Genomic DNA, 23,693 nt, shown 5'->3' on the forward strand with positions numbered 1-23,693 from the left:
AAGGTAAAGGGGCCTGGGGGGAGGTAGAAGAGGGTAAAGGGGGAGTAAATTGTGATGGAAGGAGACTTAACTGGGGTGGTAAGCAAACTCTTAGAGAAAAAGAGAGTAGAATGGTGGTTGCCAGGGCTGGGTGCTGGGGGTAAGGGGAAAATGTTGGTCAAAGGTCACAAACTTTCAGTTATAAGGTGAACAAGTTCTGGGGAACTAATGTACAACATACTTATTATAGTTAACAATACTCTATTATGTTCTCAAAAGTAGCAAAGAGAGTAGATCTTAAATGTTCTCACAACACAAAGAAATAATTATAATTACGTGAGGCAATATACATATATATATATACATATATATGTATATATATATATATCTGTGTGTATATATATATATTAACTAACCTTATTGTGATAATCATTTTACAATATGTTTGTGTATCAAGTTATCATGTTGTACACTTTAAACTTACACAATGTTATATATATCAATTATATCTCAATTAGCTAGGACACAAGGTAGGTCTTATTGGGAACCAGCTTTTACATTTTTTGGGTTCCTTAGAGAGTTTGAGTTTTAGTTCATATGCTTAGCTACATCTCAGATTAAAACATGACTTTCTAGATTTAAGCCAGAGAAATCCTCCATCTTACTGTTGGAATTTTGTGGTGAAAATGTGTCCTTGTCCAAACATGAGATGTTATGTTTCTAAGAATATAGGTTTCATACAATTGTTGGAATTTCTATTCTGGAGGAAGAATGCCTACGACTGAATCTTTTAGGAAGAAAACCACAGATATTTGTGACATTATATATAACTTTTAATTTTCACTTATGAAGTTGTGAAATGAAATTTGATTTTAACCAAAAAAATTCATAGAGAGATGACATCAATGTCAGAGCTACTCAAGTTGGTTTAGGGATGTTGCCCCATACCTCTGAATAAATGGATGGCCCAGAACCATGGCCACCACTTTCGGTTTGCAACCAATCGGGCTTGGTAACCACTAACAGTCTCAACTTCCTATCAGAAGACTGTGCCTGGGATAGGAGGAGAGATGCAAGGTTAGAGTGGCTCATGGAATCCAAATTCTGCAAAAGTGATCCTGAATGCTGAGAAAGGGCAGAGATTAAGTAAGGGACTCTTATGATGATTCTCTGACCTACAGTGATTATGACTTGATTTTTTTGGAAGGCTTTACATGTGTATAACAGAGTAAATATGGATTAAGATTTATAGCTACAAATCAGTAAGAGAGTGCAAGTCCTCTAGCCCTGTGTTCACTATAAGCCTTTCATTCTGAGGAAGCAGAACATAACTTGAAGTACAAGTCTTGTTCTACTTCAAAGTTGAAGAAGAAAAAAATTATCACCAAAAGTTATTAAGCAACCTTGGACTTCTTTGCAACCCAAAGAGATCTCACCAATTTTCTCTGTGACTGCCTTGTTTGACTGATGGAGTTTGGGGTCAAGATGCTGGGAAGAATATGGCAAGCTGGAAGGGTATTCCAGTCTTTAGTAGCACAGAATAAGCTCATTCTTCAATCTTCTAATAGAATTCCCTACAACCCTAGAGCCAGCCCACTTTTGGATTGAAGGCTGAATATATTAATTCCTTTTTTATTTTGCAGGAGTTTGTCATAATGAAATTCCCTATAAGCAACTGGTTACTTGCATTTAGCATTTAGCAGACACCAACCATAAATAAAATAAATCAAGTAATGACATGAATTGGGTTAGAAAAAAATATTTTTTACTTGTTATTGTAATTTGAGTGATGAAGAGAAATAAGCGAAAGATATCAGAGAAGCTGGGGGAACATAAAACTAGTGGAGGAACCAAGAGGTGATTTTGCAAACATTGCAGTGAACTCTGAATTAGGGTCCATTTCATGTTCTTGAAGAAATACAAATGAAGATAAAATTCTCTACTAGTGGTATGGCTTGCACTACAGGTGAAACATAATTTTGGGTCTTGTATCCAGGTTATAGAAGACTTACTGAGTCCCATCTACTTTGGGCTTCACATATATCATGTTCTTTACTTTTCAGAACAACTTTATAAAGCAGAGAGAGGTAACTTCCTCTGTTTCTCTCCTTTAGTAACTGGCACAGTCAAAATCTGAAAGTCGGCTGGACTGACTCGATAGCATGTTATTTCCACCACATCAGGAAATCATGAGTCATTCTCTGCTGTTGTATGTTTTTTATTATGTCTAACTAGGAGCAGATTTTCAGAAGCAGCTGACAGTAGTTATTAATTACTGTCAGAAACAAAAGCTTAGTAAAAATCATTAACATGTATATTTGGTAAACATTATTATTCAGGTAAACAATACTAAAAGCCTCACTCAGCAGGCCAATTCATTCAGCTACTTTGGCTGCATTTTGCAGCCCACTTGTCTTGATTGACCATCACGATAAAGTACTTTTCAACAGAACTAAACATCTCACCGGGCACGTATAAACTTAATTCTTGTCGATTCACTTCCATTATTGATATGTGCTATTACATTTTTTCCGGACTAAATGCATTTTCCATGTTATATCATACAGCAATAAAACATGTTATATCAAATACATATTTCTAAGAGCTGGAGCAGTTTCAAGACTCCTTTTAAGGAAAAAATTTAGTTCTTCCAAAAGGTGCCCACTTGGCCCACTTCCACATGCAAGTGGGCTGTTTCTTTGAAAGAAAATTCACCTTGAGTTCTTCAACTTTTCCCACGGAGTATTAATTCTGCATCACCTGTCTGGTTGGTAAAACCTTTGAATCTCCTTTCAGTTAGTAACATGAAGAAATAACTCATGAATTGATTTTCATTCTATACTAGTGTCAGACTCATTTGAGATGAGCTATTCTTCTCGATTGTTGAAGCTTCAGCCTTGAATAAGCTGAGTTACCAGAAGTCAGCATGCACGGATTCTATTCTCTCAGCTCTCTGAAACAGTGTTGAGTGTTGCTCTCAGTGTGCGCAGACCTAGGTTCCTGTTCTAGACTCTTCACTTGTAAATATGTGACCTTGAGAAAATTACTTATGCTCCTTGAGCCCAATTTCCACACCAGTAAGATACTTTAAGAAATCCATATCAGCTCAGGAAACATATGTAGAATACCTGTTAGGTACCACATTTTGTGCTGGAGTTGGGTGCAAAAACATTTATTCATGTATTGACCCAGTATTTATTTTGAGCATATAATATATGTTAGCTATTGTCTTAAGGGCTGAGGATTACCTATTGAACAAGGCCAACAAATTCCCTGTTCTCAAAGCTTGTATTTTAGTAAAATATTAAGAAAATAAACAAGGAAACCAAGAAATAATTCAATATAAATCCAGGTGATAGGAACCATGAAGAAAATAAAACAGAATGAGCAGGTGACTTTGTGGGAATAAAGATGCTCTAGAAACTGTGCTCAGGAAAGATCTCCTCTAGAAGGCAGACATTTGACAGAGATGCAAAAGAAAAGGTAATCAAGAAATCTCTGAATTAAAGGAGTTTATAATCTACCAGAGGATAGAGAAACAAAGGCACAATCTCTGTAAGTGCTAGGATAGAAGTATGTTATAGAGATTTCCTGGGAGGGTATGTTCAAGCAACACAAAAGCGCTTCACATAAAGTTATGCACAAATAGGTACTCACCAAATGCTGGGCATGTTTTATCTCTTTGAGATTTAACATATGCTCTTCTCCTTTAATCACCATAAGAGAAAACTACTTGAACCTTCATGATGACTGCTTAAAACCAGAAAATACTTGGTCTAATTGTATGTCATTTTGAGACAAAAAAATTATAAAAAAAATACACACACACACTTCCCTTTTCTCTTGGCTTATAATACTAGGTATGGTGCTTGATTTCTGTCATTAACCTCTATTTTTTGTTTTCTTTATTTCTAACTTTGTTAATTGTTGTTTTAATTTCAAACTGTCTGGATATTTTTATATCTACACAGAAAATAATTGTTTTTTTTAAAGAAAAACACATATATGTTTATCCACTCCAGTTATTTTTGTTTCTGGTATTTAGAAGAAGTACTTGGTATGAAGTAAAAATAGTCTATGTCCTTTTCAACATAGACCTCATTTTCAGTGTCTTCAATATAATACGGGAAAGATATGATTAGATATAATTACTTTAACCCCTCTGTTACTTTACCACCATATTTTTTTTCAAAGCACATAATCTACAGTGAAAAAAAGTTATGTAATCTTATTGGAGGAGAGATCAATATAAACCATTAATAAATCTGAAAGACAGATTATCTTTAAACTCACATGTAGACTGGTGGATAAGAATATGCATTTTGAAAAAAAAAAAAAGAACATGCATTTTGTTCTTAGATACACTGAGGATCAAGTATTATTTCCTGTACTTAACTGATTGTGGTTTTGGTGTGTGTTTCAATCTCTCTGGGTCATCTGTACAATGTGAAAAATAGCATCTACCTCATAGGATTCTATTGAGGCTCAAGACATTACATAATTTAATAATGTTTAAAAGGTGCTTAGCAAAATACCTGGTACATAGCAAGTATCCAAAATAGAAATTATTACTCATATTTCATATCAATTATATTATAAATTCTATGGAAAAGTCTATATACTATCAGAAAATAAAATCTTTAAAAAATAATATGTTTTGTCAAGGATTATAGTAGAGTTATTAGAAACTCTCTACCTTATCATAATTTAAGCATAGGCAGTAATAAGATGTTCCAGAACAAAGTCCAAACATAAAATATACAGTTATATCCATATAGTTAGATAGAGGCTAGGGAGCTAATCATGGGAGAAAGCAAAGGTGTTTTTGTTTGTTTGTTTGTTTGTTTGTTTGTTTTTATTGATTTCAGAGAGGGACCGAGAGGAAGAGGGACATAGAAACATCAGTGATGAGAATGAATCATTGATCAGCTGCCTCCTGCACGCCCACCCTACAGGGGATTGAGCTCACAACCCAGGCATGTGCCTTTGATCGCAATCGAACAGGGATCCTTCAGTCCACAGGCCAACACTCTATGCAGTGAGCAACACTGGCTAGGGGAGGGTTGTTGTTTTTAATGTGAGGAAATGGGAACTGAAGGTAAGCCTAGAACTGCAAAAGACAGGGGGATGCGGATACTGTTAGCAAAGATGACGGAGCTAAGTCTAAGAATCAGGTCATCTTAAGTCTGCATGAGCACATGAACACCGGAGGGGAAGTGTGGATACTGTTAGCAAAGGTGATGGAGCTAAGTGTAAGAATCAGATCATAAGTCTGCATGAGCACATGAACACCGGAGGGGAAGTGGCAGGTGGGTGAACTGGGATTGGCCTGACCTGGCAAGGGGCATAGGGAAGTCCCAATAGTGAAAACCAGGTGCAGGGAAACCAATTCCATCCCTGCAGGGATTCGGACATGAAAGCAAAATTCCAAGCTACGAGTCACAAGACCTAAGCAGGCCCCGATTCTGTTACAACACTTCCGAGCAGCTTTATCTTTTTCCTCCATAGAAAGAGACATGTTCCAGATCTAACATGATGGCCTTGGCAGTAAAATTTCTCAATAAAGGTGTCGAAGCCCAAATAGCTTAACAATTCACACAAGATAAAGAGACACATTTGATAGCACTGAGAGTGGCTGTTGTTTAAGTAAATGGGACACAATGGCTTTCATTCACTTGGGATACTACACAGATGATATGCACACAAGCTGAGATTGGTTAATTTTCTGATGCCTCGTGTATTTTGTCGTAGTTTGTTACTCCAGAAAAGACTTTCTTAGTGACCCTATCAAGTATATTCATCCAACCATTGAGCTATAACAAAAAGACATGGCCTATACTATTCAGAATAATACTTCAGCACATAAAACCATGCCTGATCCATAGGACTGGCTTTATGGATACACAACCTGTGCAATTGTAGTTGGCCTTCGGCTTGCTTTAATACTCTACAGTTACCATCTAGAAATTTATAATTTTATCATTGAACTTGTGTTTTGTAAGTGACAAGGGGACCATGGAGCATGCATGTGAGCAGAGGAAACACTCCAAATATTTGTCCTCTTTTCTTTGTTGTCACATTATCATATTGTGTGTGTGTGATGTCCCATGACTCATACCACAGTAGTCATTTTTCCTGGGAGGTGCAAGCCCCTGCCAGCAGCAGTAGCCTGGGGAAAGGCAATTAACCCTATCCTCAGGGACACAGCTCACTCCACCTACAGGAATCCCACTTGCCCCGCCCTGGATTTCTACCCCTGCTGTGGAGGCAGGAGCAGAAATATGCCTATGTCTCTGAGAAGTCTCAGGGAGAATCAGTGACTGGCTTTGGGGTGGGACAATTTCCCCCACTTTCCTGAGGATCTGACTGGTGCTCCCCCTTCACAGGAGATCTGATAGAAGCTCCAGGCTTCCAGCAGGCCCACTGTACTGTCTACGAGGGTCTCTCCCCTGCCAAGACCAGAGAAATATTCCCTCTACCCCTGCTGTGGAGGCAGGAGCAGAGAAGTCTCAGGGAGAATCAGTGACTGGCTTTGGGGTGGGACAATTTCCCCCACTTTCCTGAGGATCTGACTGGTGCTCCCCCTTCACAGGAGATCTGATAGAAGCTCCAGGCTTCCAGCAGGCCCACTGTACTGTCTACGAGGGTCTCTCCCCTGCCAAGACCAGAGAAATATTCCGGAACAGACTCAGATGTGTGGCTCTGGAGGGGGAACACACCCACCATCTCCCCTGAAATCTGAACTGCACCTCCCACTCACAGGAGACCCAGAGGTCGCATCCTCCCAATCCACAGAAAGCTATTTCAGAAAGAGCCTTTTCAGTGGCTAAGTCTGACAGCTGGCCGGCAGGCGGAGGCAGGAGCGGGTGGATCCTGAGGTGCTTAGCTACATTTTCTGACCTGTCCCTGGGCCCTGTGCTGCTAATTAGCCAGCCTTCGAGGGCAGCTTGGCCCATCCCATGTGTAGCCAAGTCCTGTGGAGGCAGCCACAAACTATGGATCACTTGGAGCTTTGAACAGGACAGCTTCTGACAGTGGCTAGCACCAAAGTACTTCCCTGGAGACACAGAACCAGCACACAAAACAGACAGCCTCAGTCAACATAAGACCAGGATCCAAAGGATGATATTAGAAGGTGATGTCTGATAGCCCCCATCCATCCTGGGTAAAATGACTGTTTAACTTTAATCTTGCTATTCTGGCTTCTGTAAATGCTTGCTTGGACAATAAGAATACTCCCCATTCCTGAGGGGCCATAAAAATACGTCCTGGACAGAGTCATCAGCCCATGTGCCGCTGAGTCTCAACAAACACTATTCTCCTGTACCTGAGTACTGAGACCATAATAATTGTTTTCCATTGACTCAATGGCTCCAGTTCCAGTTCCAGGAACCGAGACTATAGATAATTGTTAAAGATAACTAACTTTGCTCAATTTAGCTTCTGTAGCGATTGCTTTCGCAAACTAATTCCACATTCCAATGGTGAATAAAGGTGTGATTTTGCCTATTTAAGCATCCTGTTGCTTTGATTGAGCACTGCGAGATTTGGAGTCGCATCTCCCTTATAGTCGCCAGCTTTATTGATAAAAGACTCTTTGATTTGATTTTGCATCCTGTGAGTGACTCACGGGGTACAATACAACATTTGGAGGCCCCAGCGAGATCCCAGTGCTTTTTGGGGTGCTGGTTAGGACACAGGGAGGTGGCCGATCTCCCCTGGGCCAGCCGCAGGATGTCAAGGAGTCTCTAGGGGTTGTGCACCCTGAGACATTCCAGGATCCCAGAGAATCTCCATTCGGGTCTGGCGGGCGGACAGGAGACATTTTTGTGCCCTGAAAATTCTTCAGAGTCATCAGGAAAGCCTCCGGAGGTAAGCCTGGTTTTCGGGGACCGGTCATTAGTGGATTGGAAGAAGGGTCGGATGCGACCACTAACTTCTCCATCCTTGGACTGCTGCTGAGATGTCAGTAGTTACTCTTGGTTTTGGTTTTGTTGTCTGTGGGCCCTATGTGTCTTGTGTGTCATTTTCATTCATTCGCTCAAATCCTCTTGGAAGACATTTGTGGATCTATCCAGCCTCTTTAACTATTGAGGGATTGAGTGAATGGATTATTGACCAAGCTTATCAAGGACCATTAAGGGACTTCACCCCAGACGATGTGACTCTCTATACTTTCCTCCTAATCTGTATACTGTCCCTCCCTGATTGAAGATTCAATTTCACAGGTCAACGCCAGACTCTGGGAGGACTTACAGCCCCTGGAAGACCTCACAGGTAGTTTTAACTTTTTTTCCTCTTCTCTCTCAATTCAGGAAAACTCCAGCCCTCGTTATGGGAGGCGGACCTAGCTCTCAGAAAACTCCCCTGGGTTGTATGATAAAGCATTTTAAGGAAGGGTTTGTGGATGGGGCTGATTATGGTTTCAGGTTTTCTCCTGGAAGACTTAAAACACTTTGTGAATCAGAGTGGCCCACTTTTGGTGTAGGGTGGCTGGCGATGGGCTCTTTCAATTCCTCATTAATTCAGGTGGTTTGGGACATCGTCACCAGAAAACTGGGACACCCTGATCAATATCCCTACATTGATCAATGGTTGGCCTGAGTCCAGAACCCTCTGTCCTGGTTAAAGAATTGTGCCTTGCAAGTAGGGGCCCGAGTCTTAGTGGTGAGACCTAAGGCAGTTTCTAAGAAAATCCAGAAACCCGAACCCCCTGCTCTGCCTCCCACTCCAGAGCCCCCTGTTCTTCCTCTGCCTCCGGAAGAAACAGATCTCCCTCCCCCTTACAGTCCTGCACCGAGGCACTGTGCTGAAGCCCACAAGATGGCACTTCCCTCTCACTGCCCCATACCCAGAGCGGCTCAGAGTATGGAAGCTCTGAAGGGCTCCCACCAGAGGGAACAGTTTCCTCTGCCATCTTGCCCTTGAGAGAAGCGCCATGCCCAGTGATGGGGAAACGGGAGGGCGCCCCTTTATGGTTTATGTCCCGTTCTCCACGAGTGACCTCTATAATTGGAAAGCTCAAAATCCCCCATTCTCAGAGAAACCCCAGGCTCTGATCGGTCTGCTCAGGACTATCATCCACACCCACCAGCCAACCTGGGATGAGTGCCAGCTACTCCTGGCCACCCTCTTTACCTCAGAGGAACGAGACCGGATTTGTTTAGAAGCCTGGAAGGCTATTCTCGGGCCAGGAGGGGGGTCAATCGAGGAAAACTGAGACCAGATTGAGGAAGCTTTCTCCTCCCTTCACCCCAGATGGGACCCCAATACCAATAGGGGCAGGGCTTCTTTGGACACTTTCACCATGTTCTCTTGGGGGGTTTAAAAGCAGTGGCTAGAAAACCTACCAATCTGCCTAAGCTTACTGAAATTATTCAGGGACCTCAAGAGTCACCCACATCTTTTTTGGAGCTTCTGTGTGAAGCCTACCGAGTTTACACTCCTATTGATCCAGGGTCTCCAGAAAACCAGCGGGCTATCAATGTGGCCTTTGTAGCTCAGTCGGCTGCCAATATTAGGAAGAAACTCCAAAAACTAGAAGGATTTGAAGGAATGAATCTGTCACAGTTGGTGGAGGTAGCTCGGAAAGTCTTTAACAATAGAGACACCCCGGAGGAGAAGCAGGACAAAAGAATTGAAAAGGTAGTGGTAGCAGCACTATGAGAGACAGGCCCCACAGCAAAAGGGGAAAGGAAGAAGGAAAAGAAAGGCAGGCAACAGCTAGGGAAGAATCAATGTGCCTATGTTAAGAAAGAGGGGCACTGGAAGAGAGAATGTCCCAGCAGACTAGCGAAGGAGGGCCAAAGGGGCACACAAACTCTGCAGGTCTTAAATTTGGAAGAAGATTGACAGGGTCGGGGCTCCTTCCCATTGAGCCCCCGGGAGCCCAGGGTAACCTTGCAAGTAGGGGGAAAATCAGTTGGTTTCTTGGTAGACACTGGGGCAGCCTATTCAGTCCTGACAGAGCCGATGGGACCCACAACCTCCAGGAAGACTTCGGTTCAGGGAGCCACCAGACAGACTGCCCTCTTCCCTTGGACATCAAAAAGGACTGTAGACCTCGGAAAGAATACGGTAACACATTCGTTTCTGGTCATGCCGGAGTGCCAATACCCCCTTCTCAGACGAGACCTCCTGCAGAAACTACAAGTCACCATCTCCTTCGAGGGAAACGAAGCACGCCTCACCGTGGATCCAGGGACCCAAGGTCCGGTCTCTTCTTCCCCTACCTGTATTCTCTTAACTTGTCCTCTCTTAGAGGAATACCTTTTACAAGAAAAGGCCAAGGCAGCCCCCGATGAGGAGCATGAGCCCTCTGCCTACTTGGAGGAGTTACAGCGACTCTTCCCCACAGTCTTGGCAGAAAACAACCCTCTGGAGTTCGTGAGCCATCAAGCTCCGGTAGTGGTCCAACCGCTAGCAACCGCCACTCCAGCTCGAGTAAGGCAGTACCCCATGGGCCTTAAAGCTAAAAAAGGAATTGCTAAACACATTTGCCGGTTTGGGGAGGCAGGAATTCTAATCCCTTGCCAATCTTCTTGGAACACCCCCTTGCTGTCAGTTCTGAAACCTGGAACTAGAGACTACAGACTGGTACAAGACCTAAGGGAGATAAATAAAAGGGTTGAGACTATACACCCCACTGTCCAGAACCCTTACACTCTGCTAAGTCTTCTGCCTCCAGAGCGTCAGTTCTACAAGGTCTTAGGAATAAAGGATGCTTTCTTCAGTATACCCCTGGCCCCAGTTAGTCAGCCCATTTTTGCGTTCGAGTGGAATGACCCGGAGGGAGGATTTTCAAAACAACTAACCTGGACCAGGGTTTCAAAAACTCTCCCACCCTGTTTGATGAAGCCTTAAGCTCGGATCTACTTACATTCAGACAGGAGCATCCAGAGTGTACCCTGCTCCAGTGTGTAGATGACCTTATACTTGCTGCAGATACTGAGGAAAGTTGCCAATGAGCCACATTATCAAAGGCAGACGGACCCTTTCCCTCAGTCAAATAGAGACAATCTTGAAAATCCCCATGCCTACAACCAAGAAACAGGTTTGAGAGTTCCCAGGAGCGGTTGGATACTGCCGCCTATGGATACCGGGATTCTCAGAGATTGCTAAACCTCTATACTCAAGCACTGGGGGAACGCTGCCATTGGACTGGACAGAAGTTGAACAACAAGCCTTTGAGGGACTAAAAAAGGCTTTCGTCTCAGCACCCACTTTGGCCTTACCGGATGTCACGAAGCCCTTCCACCTCTACGTCAGTGAGGTAAGAGGCATTGCAAAGGGGGTTCTCACCAAAACCCTAGGTCCCCAGAAGAGACCTGTGGCCTATCTGTCTAAGAGACTAGACCCCGTGGCATCAGGATGGCCTGCATGTCTCCGGGCAGTGGCCGCCACGGCACTACTGGTAAAGGAGGCAGACAAGCTTACTCTGTGTCAAGAGATAGCCCTGACAGCACCCCATGCTGTTGAAGTCCTCCTCCAAGGAGCTCCAGAATGATGGATGTCAAATACCAGAGTCACCCAGTTTCAGGCTCTCCTCCTGGACCAGCCCCGCATCTGATTCCATAAGACACTGGCCATCAACCCTGCCAGCCTACTCCCAGATGATGACCCGGAGGAACCTATCCGTGACTGCATAGAGGTAATAGATGCAGTTCAAGTGGCTTGCCCAGATTTAACAGACGTCTCGCTGTCATCACTAGATGAGGTACTGTTTACAGACGGGAGCAGCTATGTGCAGGATGGAATCCCGTATGCGAGGGCAGCAGTAGTCACTCTGGACCACACCATTTGGTCACAATCCTTAAGTAGGGGCACTTCAGCACAGAAAGCTGAACTTCTGGCCTTAATTCAGGCCCTCTGATGGGCAAAGGGGAAGTCTGTCGCCATTTATACTGACAGCCGGTATGCCTTCGCCACAGCACACATATATAGTGCCATCTACTGGAAAAGAGGGTTACTAACTTCAGCTGGAAAGGACATTAAAAATAAGGAAGAAATCTTAGCTTTATTAGAGGCCATCTGGCTTCCCAAAGCAGTGGCAATAGTACATTGCAAAGGACATCAGAAAGGAGAAACAGTAGAGGCTCGAGGAAAGCGAGCTGCAGACCAGGCTGCCAGGAAAGCCACCCAAAAACCAGTGGGGCTTTTGCAAGTATTGGTGATGTTACTGGACCTGGACCTACCACAAACCCCCTCATACACCAAACAAGAAGAGGAGTTGGCAGAACAGAAGCAAGCTACCAGAGGGCCAAGTGGTTGGTGGACTCTACCAGATGACAGACTGTTGGTCCCAGAGGCTCTAGGTTGAACTTTAGCTACCCAGTTGCACCAGGCTACCCACCTAGGTGTCACCAAGACTTCTGAACTTTTGCAAGGCAGGTACTATGTACCAGGTTTAGATAAAATAATTAAAAGTATAGTCACTAGATGTACTATTTGTGCACAGATTAATGCCAAGCAAGGCAAGAGAGTCCCCCTGGGAATTCGGGCCCAGGGAAACTCTCCATGAGAACATTGGGAGGTAGATTTCACAGAGATCAAGATGCCAGCATCAGGGTATAGATACCTCCTAGTTTTTATAGACACTTTCTCAGGTTGGGTTGAGGCCTACCCCACCAGGACAGAAGCTGCCTCTATAGTAGTTAAAAAGTTACTCCAAGAAATTATACCTAGATTTGGGCTGCCAGTAATTATAGGATCAGATAACGGCCCTGCCTTTGTAGCAAAAGTGTCTCAAAGTATAGCTGGAGTCTTAAGCATAGATTGGAAACTTTATTGTGCATACCAGCCACAGAGTTCAGAGCAGGTAGAACGTATGAATAGAACTCTGAAAAGGACTCTAACTAAATTTGTCTTAGAAACTGGTGAAAACTGGATCAACCTGCTTCCCTTCGCCCTTATGGGCCAGTTATACCCCATACCAAAGGGGTTCTCCCCATTTGAAATCATATATGGAAGGCCTCTCCCCATCCTTCCCAAGGTCAGGAAGGAATTAAAAGCTGAAATTCATAATCATTCTTTGCTCAAGTCCCTACAGGCTCTACAGCATACCCAGAGGCTACCCATAAGCTTGTTTGAGGCGCCCTGCCAGTGCCCACCTCGGACCCTGTACATCCCTTCCAGCCGGGGGACTCAGTGTGGCTAAAGTTCACTGCCCAAGGACTCACGCCAACTTGGAAGGGACCCTACACTGTTAATCCTGAGCACGCCCACGGCTGTTAAAGTAGACGGTGTCCAGACCTGGCTACACCACTCCCAGCTGAAGGCAGCAGGAGCAGAATGGACCGCCGACACCACCTTGGACCCCTTAAAGATAAGACTTTCGCGGGTATCAAAGTCCTAACCTTTTTCCTGTTCTGTGCAAGTGGGAATCCCCATAAACCAAGACTATGGGACTGGGAACTCCAAAATGGGGTCACGGGGAAAGTAATCGCTCACACCACTGTAGAGGAAAGGAAACAAGTAGCCTTTATCTTTGATCTGTGTTCCCTGCTAGGAGGGGGGGTCCCACCTGAACCCCCATCCTTTCAACTAGCCCCCCGGGCATCAGGGGGGCCTCAGGGGGTTTGCGGCACAGTAGGCCACGAAAGAAGATTACAGACAATGGGAATCTATATTTGCCCTGGCTCTGGGAAGGTTGGTACTGGGTGCCTAGACTCAGGGGCATTTTATTGCCCTTCCTGGGGCTGTGAGACTATCTCCACTATCTCGGGAGATCAGAAAAATAGGGACCCTCATATAAGCTTCCAGAAGCTCCTCGCTGGCCCCTCTTTCCCTTGTAAAATAGAAGCCTGTAACCCAGTAGAAATAAATGTCACCAGCGGAGGGGATTTCTATTGGTCAACAAGAAGGACCTGGGGAATAAGAATCTATGCCACCGGTGTAGACCCCGGAGCTCTCTTCACAATCCAGAGGAGAGCCAAATCGGAGCCCATGAAGCCTATAGGTCTGCCATCAGACGTGGCCCTGCCCATACCCGTTAAACCACCCCAGGCCTTACCCAGTCCTGAAACCAAATCAAGGGCCCTGTCCCTACCTCTCAGCCCTTCCCAGGAACACTCCCTTCTTGCGATGTTGGGGGCTGTACACCATTTTATTAATACTTCCCAGCCCACGATCGGGAAGGACTGTTGGTTATGTTTAGACCCCAGACCACCCTATTACGTAGGTGTGGGAATTTCCCAGGACATCCCCCGACTCCGGGGGCCAAATAATTGTTCTTGGGATCAGCCTAAACTAACCTTGGGGGATCTTCAGGGACAGGGGACCTGTCTGCTCTCGCCAAACTTTCCCCTCCAACAGTCCCCCTATGCGGATTCCTGTAATCAAACCCACTGGGGAAATAGTAGCTTCACTACCTATTACCAAGCACCCGAGCAGACCTGGTTTGCTTGCACAAATGGCCTAACCAAGTGTGCTTCCTCAGAACTATTTAAGGAAGACAAGGAGCCCCTTCTCTGTGTCCTAGTCTATATCCTCCCACAGGTTTTCATATACAATGGGAATGAAGGGAGAGCCCACATCTACTCGGGCCTTTCACCAAACCGATACAAAAGGGCTCCTGTCTTAGTGCCCCTCCTATTAAGCCTGGGTGTTGTAGGATCAACTGCTGTTGGGGCTTCGGCTCTAATCAAAGGGGATATAAACTTAAAGGAACTAAGTGGACAGGTGGATATAGACATCAGACACCTCCAGAGCTCCATTTCCCATTTAGAGACACAGTTAGACTCCTTAGCAGAAGTGGTATTACAGAATAGACGAGGACTGGACCTTCTCTTCATGAATCAAGGAGGATTATGCATGGCTCTTGGAGAAACTTGCTGTTTTTATGCCAATAATTCGGGAATAATACGAGAAAGCTTGGACCTAGTAAAGCAAAACTTAGAGGAGAGAGAAAGAAAAAGAAAACAATCAGAAACTTGGTTCCAAAGTATGTTTAATTGGTCCCCCAGGTTGACTACTTTCTTGTCCGCAGCAGCAGGACCCCTTGCCCTATTGTTCCTAGCTCTAACCATTGGACCTTGCCTGGTAAACTGCCTCAGAAAACTATATCGAAAATAATTAACTCTGTAAATTTACTAGTAGTTAGAGGGCAGTACAATCATCTCACTAATGAAGATGAGTCCATGATTTGACTCGCATAAATAAAATCAGCCCCCATCCATTTAGGGTAAAATTACTGTTTAACTTTAATTTTGCTATTCTGGCTTCTGTAATTGTTTGCTTGAACAATAAGAATACTCCCCATGCCCGAGGGGCCATAAAAATACGCCCTGGACAGAGTCATCAGCCCAGGTGCCGCTGAGTCTCAACAAACACTATTCTCCTGTGCCTGAGTACTGAGACCATAATAATTGTTTTCCATTGACTCAATGGCTCCAGTTCCAGTTCCAGGAACCGAGACTATAGATAATTGTTAAAGATAACTAACTTTGCTCAATTTAGCTTCTGTAGCGATTGCTTTCGCAAACTAATTCCACATTCCAATGGTGAATAAAGGTGTGATTTTGCCTATTTAAGCATCCTGTTGCTTTGATTGAGCACTGCGAGATTTGGAGTCGCATCTCCCTTATAGTCGCCAGCTTTATTGATAAAAGACTCTTGGATTTGATTTTGTGTCCTGTGTGTCACTCTTGGGGTACAATACAACAAAGGCACTAAACTCTGTCAAGAACTTCACTTTGCTTTTTATTTTTCATTATTTTCTTTTTTATTACTTTGTTATTTTCTTTTTTCTATCTCTCATTTTATTCCTTCCTTTTCTTATTTTGTTTTTTTCCTTTCTTATCTTTGCTTAATTTCTGTTCTTTCTTCTTTCTCTTCTTTTTTCCTCTTCAAGTTTTTTTTTCCTTCCTCTTTTTTTTTTTAAGTTTTTATTGATTTCTGAAAGGAAGGGAGAGGGAGCAAGAAATAGGAACATCAATGATGAGAGAGAATGCCCCATGCCTCCTGCATGCCTCATACTGGGGATTGAGCCTGCAACCCAGGCATGTGCCCTGAGCGGGAATTGAACCCTGACCTTCTGGTTCATGGGTCAATGCTCAATCACTGAGCCACACTGGCTGAGCTCCTTCCTCTTTTTTTTATACCACTTTTAATTTCCTATTCTTTATTTTTTCCCCTTCTGTCTTTGCTTTCATATTCTTTATTCTTCCCCTTTTTTGTCCTTTTTTCTTTTCTTATATTATTCTTGTTCTCTTTTCTCTTTCTCTTTGTGGTTATTTTTGTTGATGTTGTTGTTGGGGTATTTTGTAGATTTTTGTTTTGTTTCCTCTTTGGTTTTGTTCTGTCAGCAACTGCAGAACAGCGCACACATGGTCAGGGTTAAGTGAGCCTGAGGGGAGAGCCCACCCATGAAAGAGACAACAACAATCAAGACCCTATTAGAACAAGAGGGCCAAAATAACCCACACAAGGGACATTCCTAAAGCATTGAGCTCAGGAGAACAAATTGATGAGACCACTGGTTTACACAGGACACTTACTACATACGGCCACCCCACAAAGACTGGGAGTCATAGACATTCTATCTAATATGCAGAAACAAACACAAAGTGACAGCTAAAAGGGAAGACAAAGAAAAAAAACACAAATAAAAGAAAAGGAAGAATTTCAAAAAAAAAAGAGCTAAATGAAATGGAAGCAAACAATTTATCAGATGTACAGTTCAGAGTAATGGTTATAAGAATGCTCATGGAACTTGGTGAGAACTTTAAGGACCTTAAAGGAAAATACAAGAAATTTAGTGAGAATAACATCAGCATGAAAAGAGACATATAAACTATGAATAATAACCAGTTGGAAATGAAGAATAGCAAATCTGACATCAAGAATACACTAAAAGGAATTAAAAGCAAGCTGGATGAAGCAGAGGTATTTATCAGTGATCTGGAAGAGAAGGTAGAAAAAACTCCAATGAGAGAACAGAAAGAAAAAAAGAATAAAAAAATAAATGAGGAGAGTTTAGGGGAATTTTGGGAGAACATGAAATGTAACAATATTTGCATCATAGGGGTATCAGAAGAAGAAAAAAATGAGCAAGGTATAGAAAACCTGTTTGAAGAAATAATGATAGAAGACTTCCCTAAACTGGTGAAGGAAAAATCATACAAGTTCAGGAAACACAGAGAGTTCCAATCAAGATGAACCTAAAGAGACTCACACCAAGACACATCATAATTAAAATAGCAAAATTAAAGACAATGAGAGATGGCCAATTGACATATGAAAAAATTATCAAGGTCATCAGGGAGATGCAATTTAAAACTGCAAAGAGGTGTCACCTCACACCTGCCAGAATGGCTCCTATTAACAAATCAATAAACAGAAAGTACCAGAGAGGATGTGGGGAAAGGGAACCCTAGTACACTGTTATTGGGAATGCAGACTGGTCTAGCCACTGTGGATTACAGTATGGAGTTTCCTCAAAAAATTAAAAATGAAACTATCCTAAGGACCTCAAAACACCAATCAGAAAAAAATATATGCACATCTATGTTCATAACAGTGTTATTACTATAGCCAAGATCTGGAAACAGCCCAAGTGTCCATCAGTAGATGAGTGGATAAAAAACTGTGGTACATTTCACAATGGAATACTATGCAGCTATAAAAAATAAAGAGTCTTATTCTTTGCAACAGCACAGATGGACCTGGAGAGTATTATGCTAAATGAAATAAGCCAGTCAGAGCAATGCAAATACCATATGATCTCACTAATGTGTGGAATCTAATGAACAAAACAAACAGACGAACAAAATAGAACCAGAGGCATGGATACCTGGGATAGACTGACAAATGTCAGAGGGGAGGGGAGTGGGAGAGACTGGATAAAAGAAGGTGAAGGGTTTAGCTCAAGGACATATATGCATACCCCATGGATATGGATAATGGTGTGGGGAGGACGAAGGGAAGGGTGGAAGGGGCTGGGTGGAGGCGGGCAAAGGAATGGAAAATACCAGACACCTGCAATAGCGTCAACAACATAAAATTTAAATAGAAAACAAGTAAAATATAAGTTTGAGTGAGTTTTGTGCAGTATTTCTTCTGTAAGAACAAAATACATACAGAGTGGGGCAAAAGTAGGTTATACTTGTTCATATGGAAAATAACACAATAATTAATAATAATACAAGAATAAACTGTGTTTTGCATACTCACAACTGTAAACCTATTTTTGCCCCACCCTGGATATGCATGTACAAGCTGTGATATACAAATTGTTAATTTTGGTGAATCCAGATATGCATAAAATGTCCTTACATTTTCATTTAAAGTTGATATTGCACTACATAAGGATGAATGGTAAAATTCATGCTGATAATTAAAAATTTTAATTTTTCTTACTTAGAACAATAATTTGGAAAAACAAAAATGAAATCTGAGATATGTCAAAAAAGAGATCACTGAAGGAAAAAAAGGCTCTATATTTTATACCTTTAATGGGATTTTTTTTCCTGCTTTTTGAACAAGGGAGCCCACATTTTCATTTTTCATTGGGTTCCTACAAATTCTGTAGACTACCCTACTGATCCATAGAAGCACTTGTTGAAGGAGTGAAGTCATTGTGTAGTTACTACATGACTGGTGCTATGTGAAGCTCTCTACATAAGATGATCTTATTTTACCCTTAAAAAATCCTTTTAAATTAGATGTTATAGTTACTATTTAACAGATGAGAAAACTGAAGCTAAGCGAGATTGAACAATTTAGCCAATATCTTAAAACTTATTAATAAAGAAATTAGGGTTCAAACCAAGATTCAGATCTGTAGAATCCCAAAGCCCATTTTTTATGACTCGGTTGCAATTCCTCCCAGAAGCCAGGCTCATGTGAGCCTTCTCTTGGGCTGCTGGGTGTATTCAGAAAGGCCCAAGTTTCTGTTCCAAACCAAAATGAGGCAAGAATACTGAGCCATTTCTACATCATTTGAAAATCCAAAGGACTTTCAAAAGCTCCAGTTCTGTTTGTACACCCAAATAAATAATTCATGTTCGAGTAGGTGCCAGTCACCAGTTAAATGTAGAATTACTTAAAATATTTCGGTATTTGTGTCGCAGAGTCGGGGGAAAATTTTAACCTTATCTAGATGTCTTATTTAGTTCTCCCAGATAAAGACCATCTTAGTAGGGTCTGTTAAGTATTTCTAGCTATATTCTAGTCTTGAGCTACGTATTCAAGGAACAAGGTATTTTAGCAGTTTTAATCTTCTTTCCCCAAATCTCACTGGCAAACAGGAGTATATCTTTTATTCATGGTGTTGAATAAAAGCTTCTGCCTAGATATGCATAGTTCTTAAAAATATTTTAGACACAGAACCCAGAGAGACAGAACCTAGAAACAGAACCTAGAGACAGGACTTGGCTGGAGATCCTAGACAGAACCTAGAGACAGAACCTAGTGAGAGAACATGGCAAAAGATCCTAAACAGAACCTGGCTAGAGAACCTGGAGAACCTGGCTGGAGAACCTAGAGAGAACATGGCAAGAGAACCTAGACAGAACTTGGCTGGAGATCCTGGAGGGAGAACCTCGATATGCTGATCAACTGAAAAAAAAAATATTTTAAATAATGTTCACTATGGTAACAATATATTGAAGTTTCTGTCATTTGAACATGAAAATGTTTAATTGGAGGATGAACTATAGTGCCAAACTCTTGAGCATTTAGTATTAATGACAGGGGAAAAATCAGAATATGATCATATATCAAACATCCCTTTTTTAATTTTAGTATTTGTTAGAAAATAGAATCTATTTATAACATGTTTGTGATTAAATTCATTTTATCATTATAAATTTTAAATCAAATACTCATTTTCGTACTAGAGGCCTGGTGCATGAAATTTGTGCACTCAGAGGGAGGGAGGTCCCCCAGCCTCGCCTGTGCCCTCTCACAGTGTGGGAGCCCCATGATGATTGCCCCAAAGAGGCAGGCCAGAGCCGGGGATCCTGCCTCCATGCCGCATGGAGCCACGGGACCCCCAGGACTCGCTGCCCGGAGCAGCAGGCCCTGCTGTGCACGCAGCCCCCTGGTGATCGCTTGTTGTGGTGTGAGGGCATCACGGCATGAAGGCGTGATGACCACATAGGCTTTTATTAATAGGATACATTTTGATGAAAGTATTTATTACTATAAACCCATTTCCAGATCAAATGTGTTGTGATAGTCTCAGTATGTAAAATAGGGACCAATCACAGGCACTTACCTTTTCTCTATTACTAGGTGCAGAGTTCCAGGTAATTACATAGAAACGCTTTCACACAACATGGGCTGTAAGACATTTTCAAGTACTTTTAATTTTGTTGATATTAACATTCTCAAATATCGATATTTAATTTTCCTTATTAAATATAAAATTAATCATAGTAGTATATATAATATTTAGTGACAGAGCCATTCGGATATTCTTTAATTTGCACTCAGAATAAAACAAATTATTTAAATGTAAATCTCTCTAACTTGTAAACTTCACTTTTGTTAGAGAAGCCAATTGCTTTTGCTCTTAATATACGCAAAGAAATCATGATAAAAACTGATAATTCTTTTGGCTTCAATTTTCTTATTTGTAAAGTGAAGGCAAATAAACTTGATGATTTACAAGGGGCTTTCCTTCTCTACAAATCTAGAAAATTCATTTTTTCCTCCAATATAAACCACACATCATCTCATTCTTTACTTTGGTTAATAAGATTACTTCTGATCATTTAATTTGCTCAAAAATATATTAAATTGACAAAATAATTTAAGCAAAAATAGTACCCAAGTTCATTACAATCAGTAACATTACTTAGGGGAATAAATATTTTTTTTTGTTTTGATATTTACCTCCACTTCTTGTTTAATTCCAGGCTGGTATATCAATATTGTGTCAGTATTGTTTTTAAAAGTGTCCAATTGCCATCTCCTCTTGTCATATAATGGGAAATTTTTCCCCATCTCTGAATTAATTAATTACATGATACTGTAAAAATATTTGTTTGGTGAAGAAAGAATAAAAGGAGCAAAAGAAAGAATGAAGTTTTGGGTTATTGTGAAAGAACTAACAGGCACTTTCATAGATAATATATTCTTAGTTTTTTTAAAGTGCAATTATGACACCAGAAGTGTTTGTAAATGCCTGTGTGTGTATGTGCATGTGTGCGTGTGTTGGCGAGACAGGGAAAAATAAAATAAAACACCTAAAAAGGAAGAGAATATGGAAAAAATGTAAACAAATCATTTCTCAAAGCTTTCTACACTAAGAATCAAGATGTTGCAATATAATGTCAATGAATGCCCTTCTTCACTCTCCTAAGCTATAACATGAAATACACTTGAAAAAATAACCACAATAATTTCCATCCTTATTCTAAGGTTTTAGAGAAATTGTTCTCAACCCTAGCTTGCACATTAGAATCATCCAGAAAGCTTTTGAAAAGTTTCTGAGCCTCATCTCAGATCAATTAAAATCAGATACTGGGCGGGACTGGACATTTCTTCTGTTGGAAAAGGGCCCTGAGGTATTCTAATGTGCAGTCAGGATTGGGAACATTGGTTTAGAGTAAACCCTATTATACAGTCCAGTAAGAAATACATATTTAAATTTTAAGTGAGAGGGCAATTTTTTTGAAGAGTTTGAAGTCACCTTACAAAACTGCTGATATATTCTGTCCCTTCTTCAATTATGACCCGAACCAGAAATCAAAAGTACCCGAGCTTGCGGGATGGAGCCAGTGATCCTACAGCAGCCTTGGAAAGAGTGCCCTGGCCCTTTCCATGGGCCATCTCTCCAGGTATGTGCCAGAGAACCAAACCGCCCTGTCTGGCACAGGCTCTTTGAGCTCTCTCTATTTCATTTTTTTCCTGTTTGAAACATTTGAATTGAAGGAAAAATGTAATATTCATATAATACATTTAAGCTCCCTAGACTGAAAAATTTTATTTCTTTGCCAAAGGATGCTAGAACAGTTCGCAGGCAAAAAATATTAAAATAAAAATTGCCTGCATTTAAAAATCTCCCCCCAACCCCTCTCTCTTTTTTTTTAACCAGACTAAAGTGAAATGTGACATGCAGCTTGGAGGTCACTTTCAGAATTAATAATCCCCAGGTATATTCAAAATCATTAATTGCCTCTGAAGGGAGTAAAAGGAGTCTTACCAGAATCCTGCTATTTGAAGGAGAGATACTGAGCTCAGTGTCTGATGCTTCTGCGAATTCCTATGGCCAACATATTCATGTTGTGCTTAAACGATGAAGCTTTAAAGGACTAATTTGGGCAGAGAACTTTGCTGTCCTAGCATGAATGCACCGAAGGCCTGGGAGAGAAGGTTGTTTGAATTGCATGTTATGTTAAACAGTTTCAGAAGAACTCTTTCCACTTTATTTCATTTTTTACACAATAAACCCTAAATTGTGCTTTTGACTACTGGGCTGAGTCTTTTAATTTGCTTTTTTCCGAAATAATAAATCCCCCTAATGATGACTGTGCAGCACTGTCACACACTGACACAGCCTATTTCTTCAACTCCTTTGTCATTAAAAGATGCAACTTACTTATGATGATTAATAATAATGAAATATGTATGAAGAAATAAATTATACAAGTGCTGCACTGTACATAATATGGAGCGATATCAATTGCCAGGCCCTGATTACCTGCACCCCTCTACAAACCAGGAACAGCAGAACGAGTCTCTCTAGCTGATTTTCCTCTGGGATCATAACTTAGGAAGCAGGTTATGAGAAAGTTGGAAAGGTGTTTTGACAGGTTCAAATTCTTTTGTAATTGTGGATTTGTAAAACTTGGCTTTCCCCCCCACCTAGCTTTTACTGTTGCCTTCACATCCCATTATTGAAGGCAGCCTAGAACGCCTGAGTCAATGGCATCTGACGGGAGGTGTCAAATGCTTTTGTCTCAGCTGACACAGAAATACCACATACCCTTCTGGTGCTTTTCCTGAATCTCCATAACTTAACATTTAGGATGTGTGGGCTGAGTAGGGCAAGTGAGGAGTATGTCTCTTAGTCTAAACCAGCGGTTCTCAACCTGTGGGTCGCGACCCCTTTGGCGGTCGAACGACCCTTTCACAGGGGTCGCCTAAGACCATCCTGCATATCAGATATTTACATTACAATTCATAACAGTAGCAACATTACAGTTATGAAGTAGCAACGAAAATAATTTGATGGTTGGGTCACAACATGAGGAACTGTATTTAAAGGGCCAGAAGGTTGAGAACCACTGGCAGTGTGAGTGGATGGGAAACAGAGTCAAGATGGTCCTGAGGTGATTGGTTCAGAGAGGGACCATCACCAGAGCGTTTTTATGAATTCTTAATCACTCACGATGCATCTCCTTCTTCCGATTTAGTACGTTTGTTATTAGGAAAAGAAATGAAGACAAGCTGCCCAAGTCCTAAATTTTTACTTTTGATAAAGAAATGAATGCAATTTTTAAAAAATACAAATCATTGCTTCTACAAAATTTAAATGAGTTAAAACTTCTGAAAAGCTGAAATTCCATAAAGTTGCTGAAGTTTATAGAAGGTTGTAAGCTTCCTCTAATCTATGGTTTCCAGTTGTTCAGACAATGTGTTGTTGTTTTTTTCACTCGTTAAAGGATCCTGTCACCTTGTTTAAGAAGACCTGGTTTAAATTGACTGTGGAAATTACCCATTTGGAAAAGCTAATCGAATTTTGGAGACAGCTGGGACAACATTAA

At 41.6% G+C, this 23,693-nt stretch overlaps 1 protein-coding gene and 1 pseudogene across 1 annotated transcript; both read left to right on the top strand.

Moving 5' to 3' along the window:
• Positions 1–9,951: 9,951 nt before the first annotated feature.
• Positions 9,952–12,298, top strand: LOC102243218 (annotated as a pseudogene).
• A 971-nt stretch (positions 12,299–13,269) lies between these two features.
• Positions 13,270–23,693, top strand: LOC106728060 (endogenous retrovirus group S71 member 1 Env polyprotein-like). Its single transcript, XM_014548924.1, has 2 exons — positions 13,270–14,859; positions 23,592–23,693. The coding sequence occupies exons 1-2, from the start codon at positions 13,270–13,272 to the stop codon at positions 23,691–23,693; spliced, it is 1,692 nt and encodes a 563-aa protein (XP_014404410.1).

This window comes from Myotis brandtii, unplaced genomic scaffold (assembly GCF_000412655.1).
Source record: "Myotis brandtii unplaced genomic scaffold, ASM41265v1 scaffold529, whole genome shotgun sequence".
Lineage (NCBI taxonomy): Eukaryota > Metazoa > Chordata > Mammalia > Chiroptera > Vespertilionidae > Myotis > Myotis brandtii.

Coding starts and splice junctions, on each gene's coding strand:
- LOC106728060 (XM_014548924.1), top strand. CDS start 13,270: ATGGACCGCCGACACCACCTTGGACCCCTTAAAGATAAGACTTTCGCG. Junction 14,860..23,591: donor TACGAGAAAGCTTGGACCTA/GTAAAGCAAAAC, acceptor CACTCGTTAAAG/GATCCTGTCACCTTGTTTAA.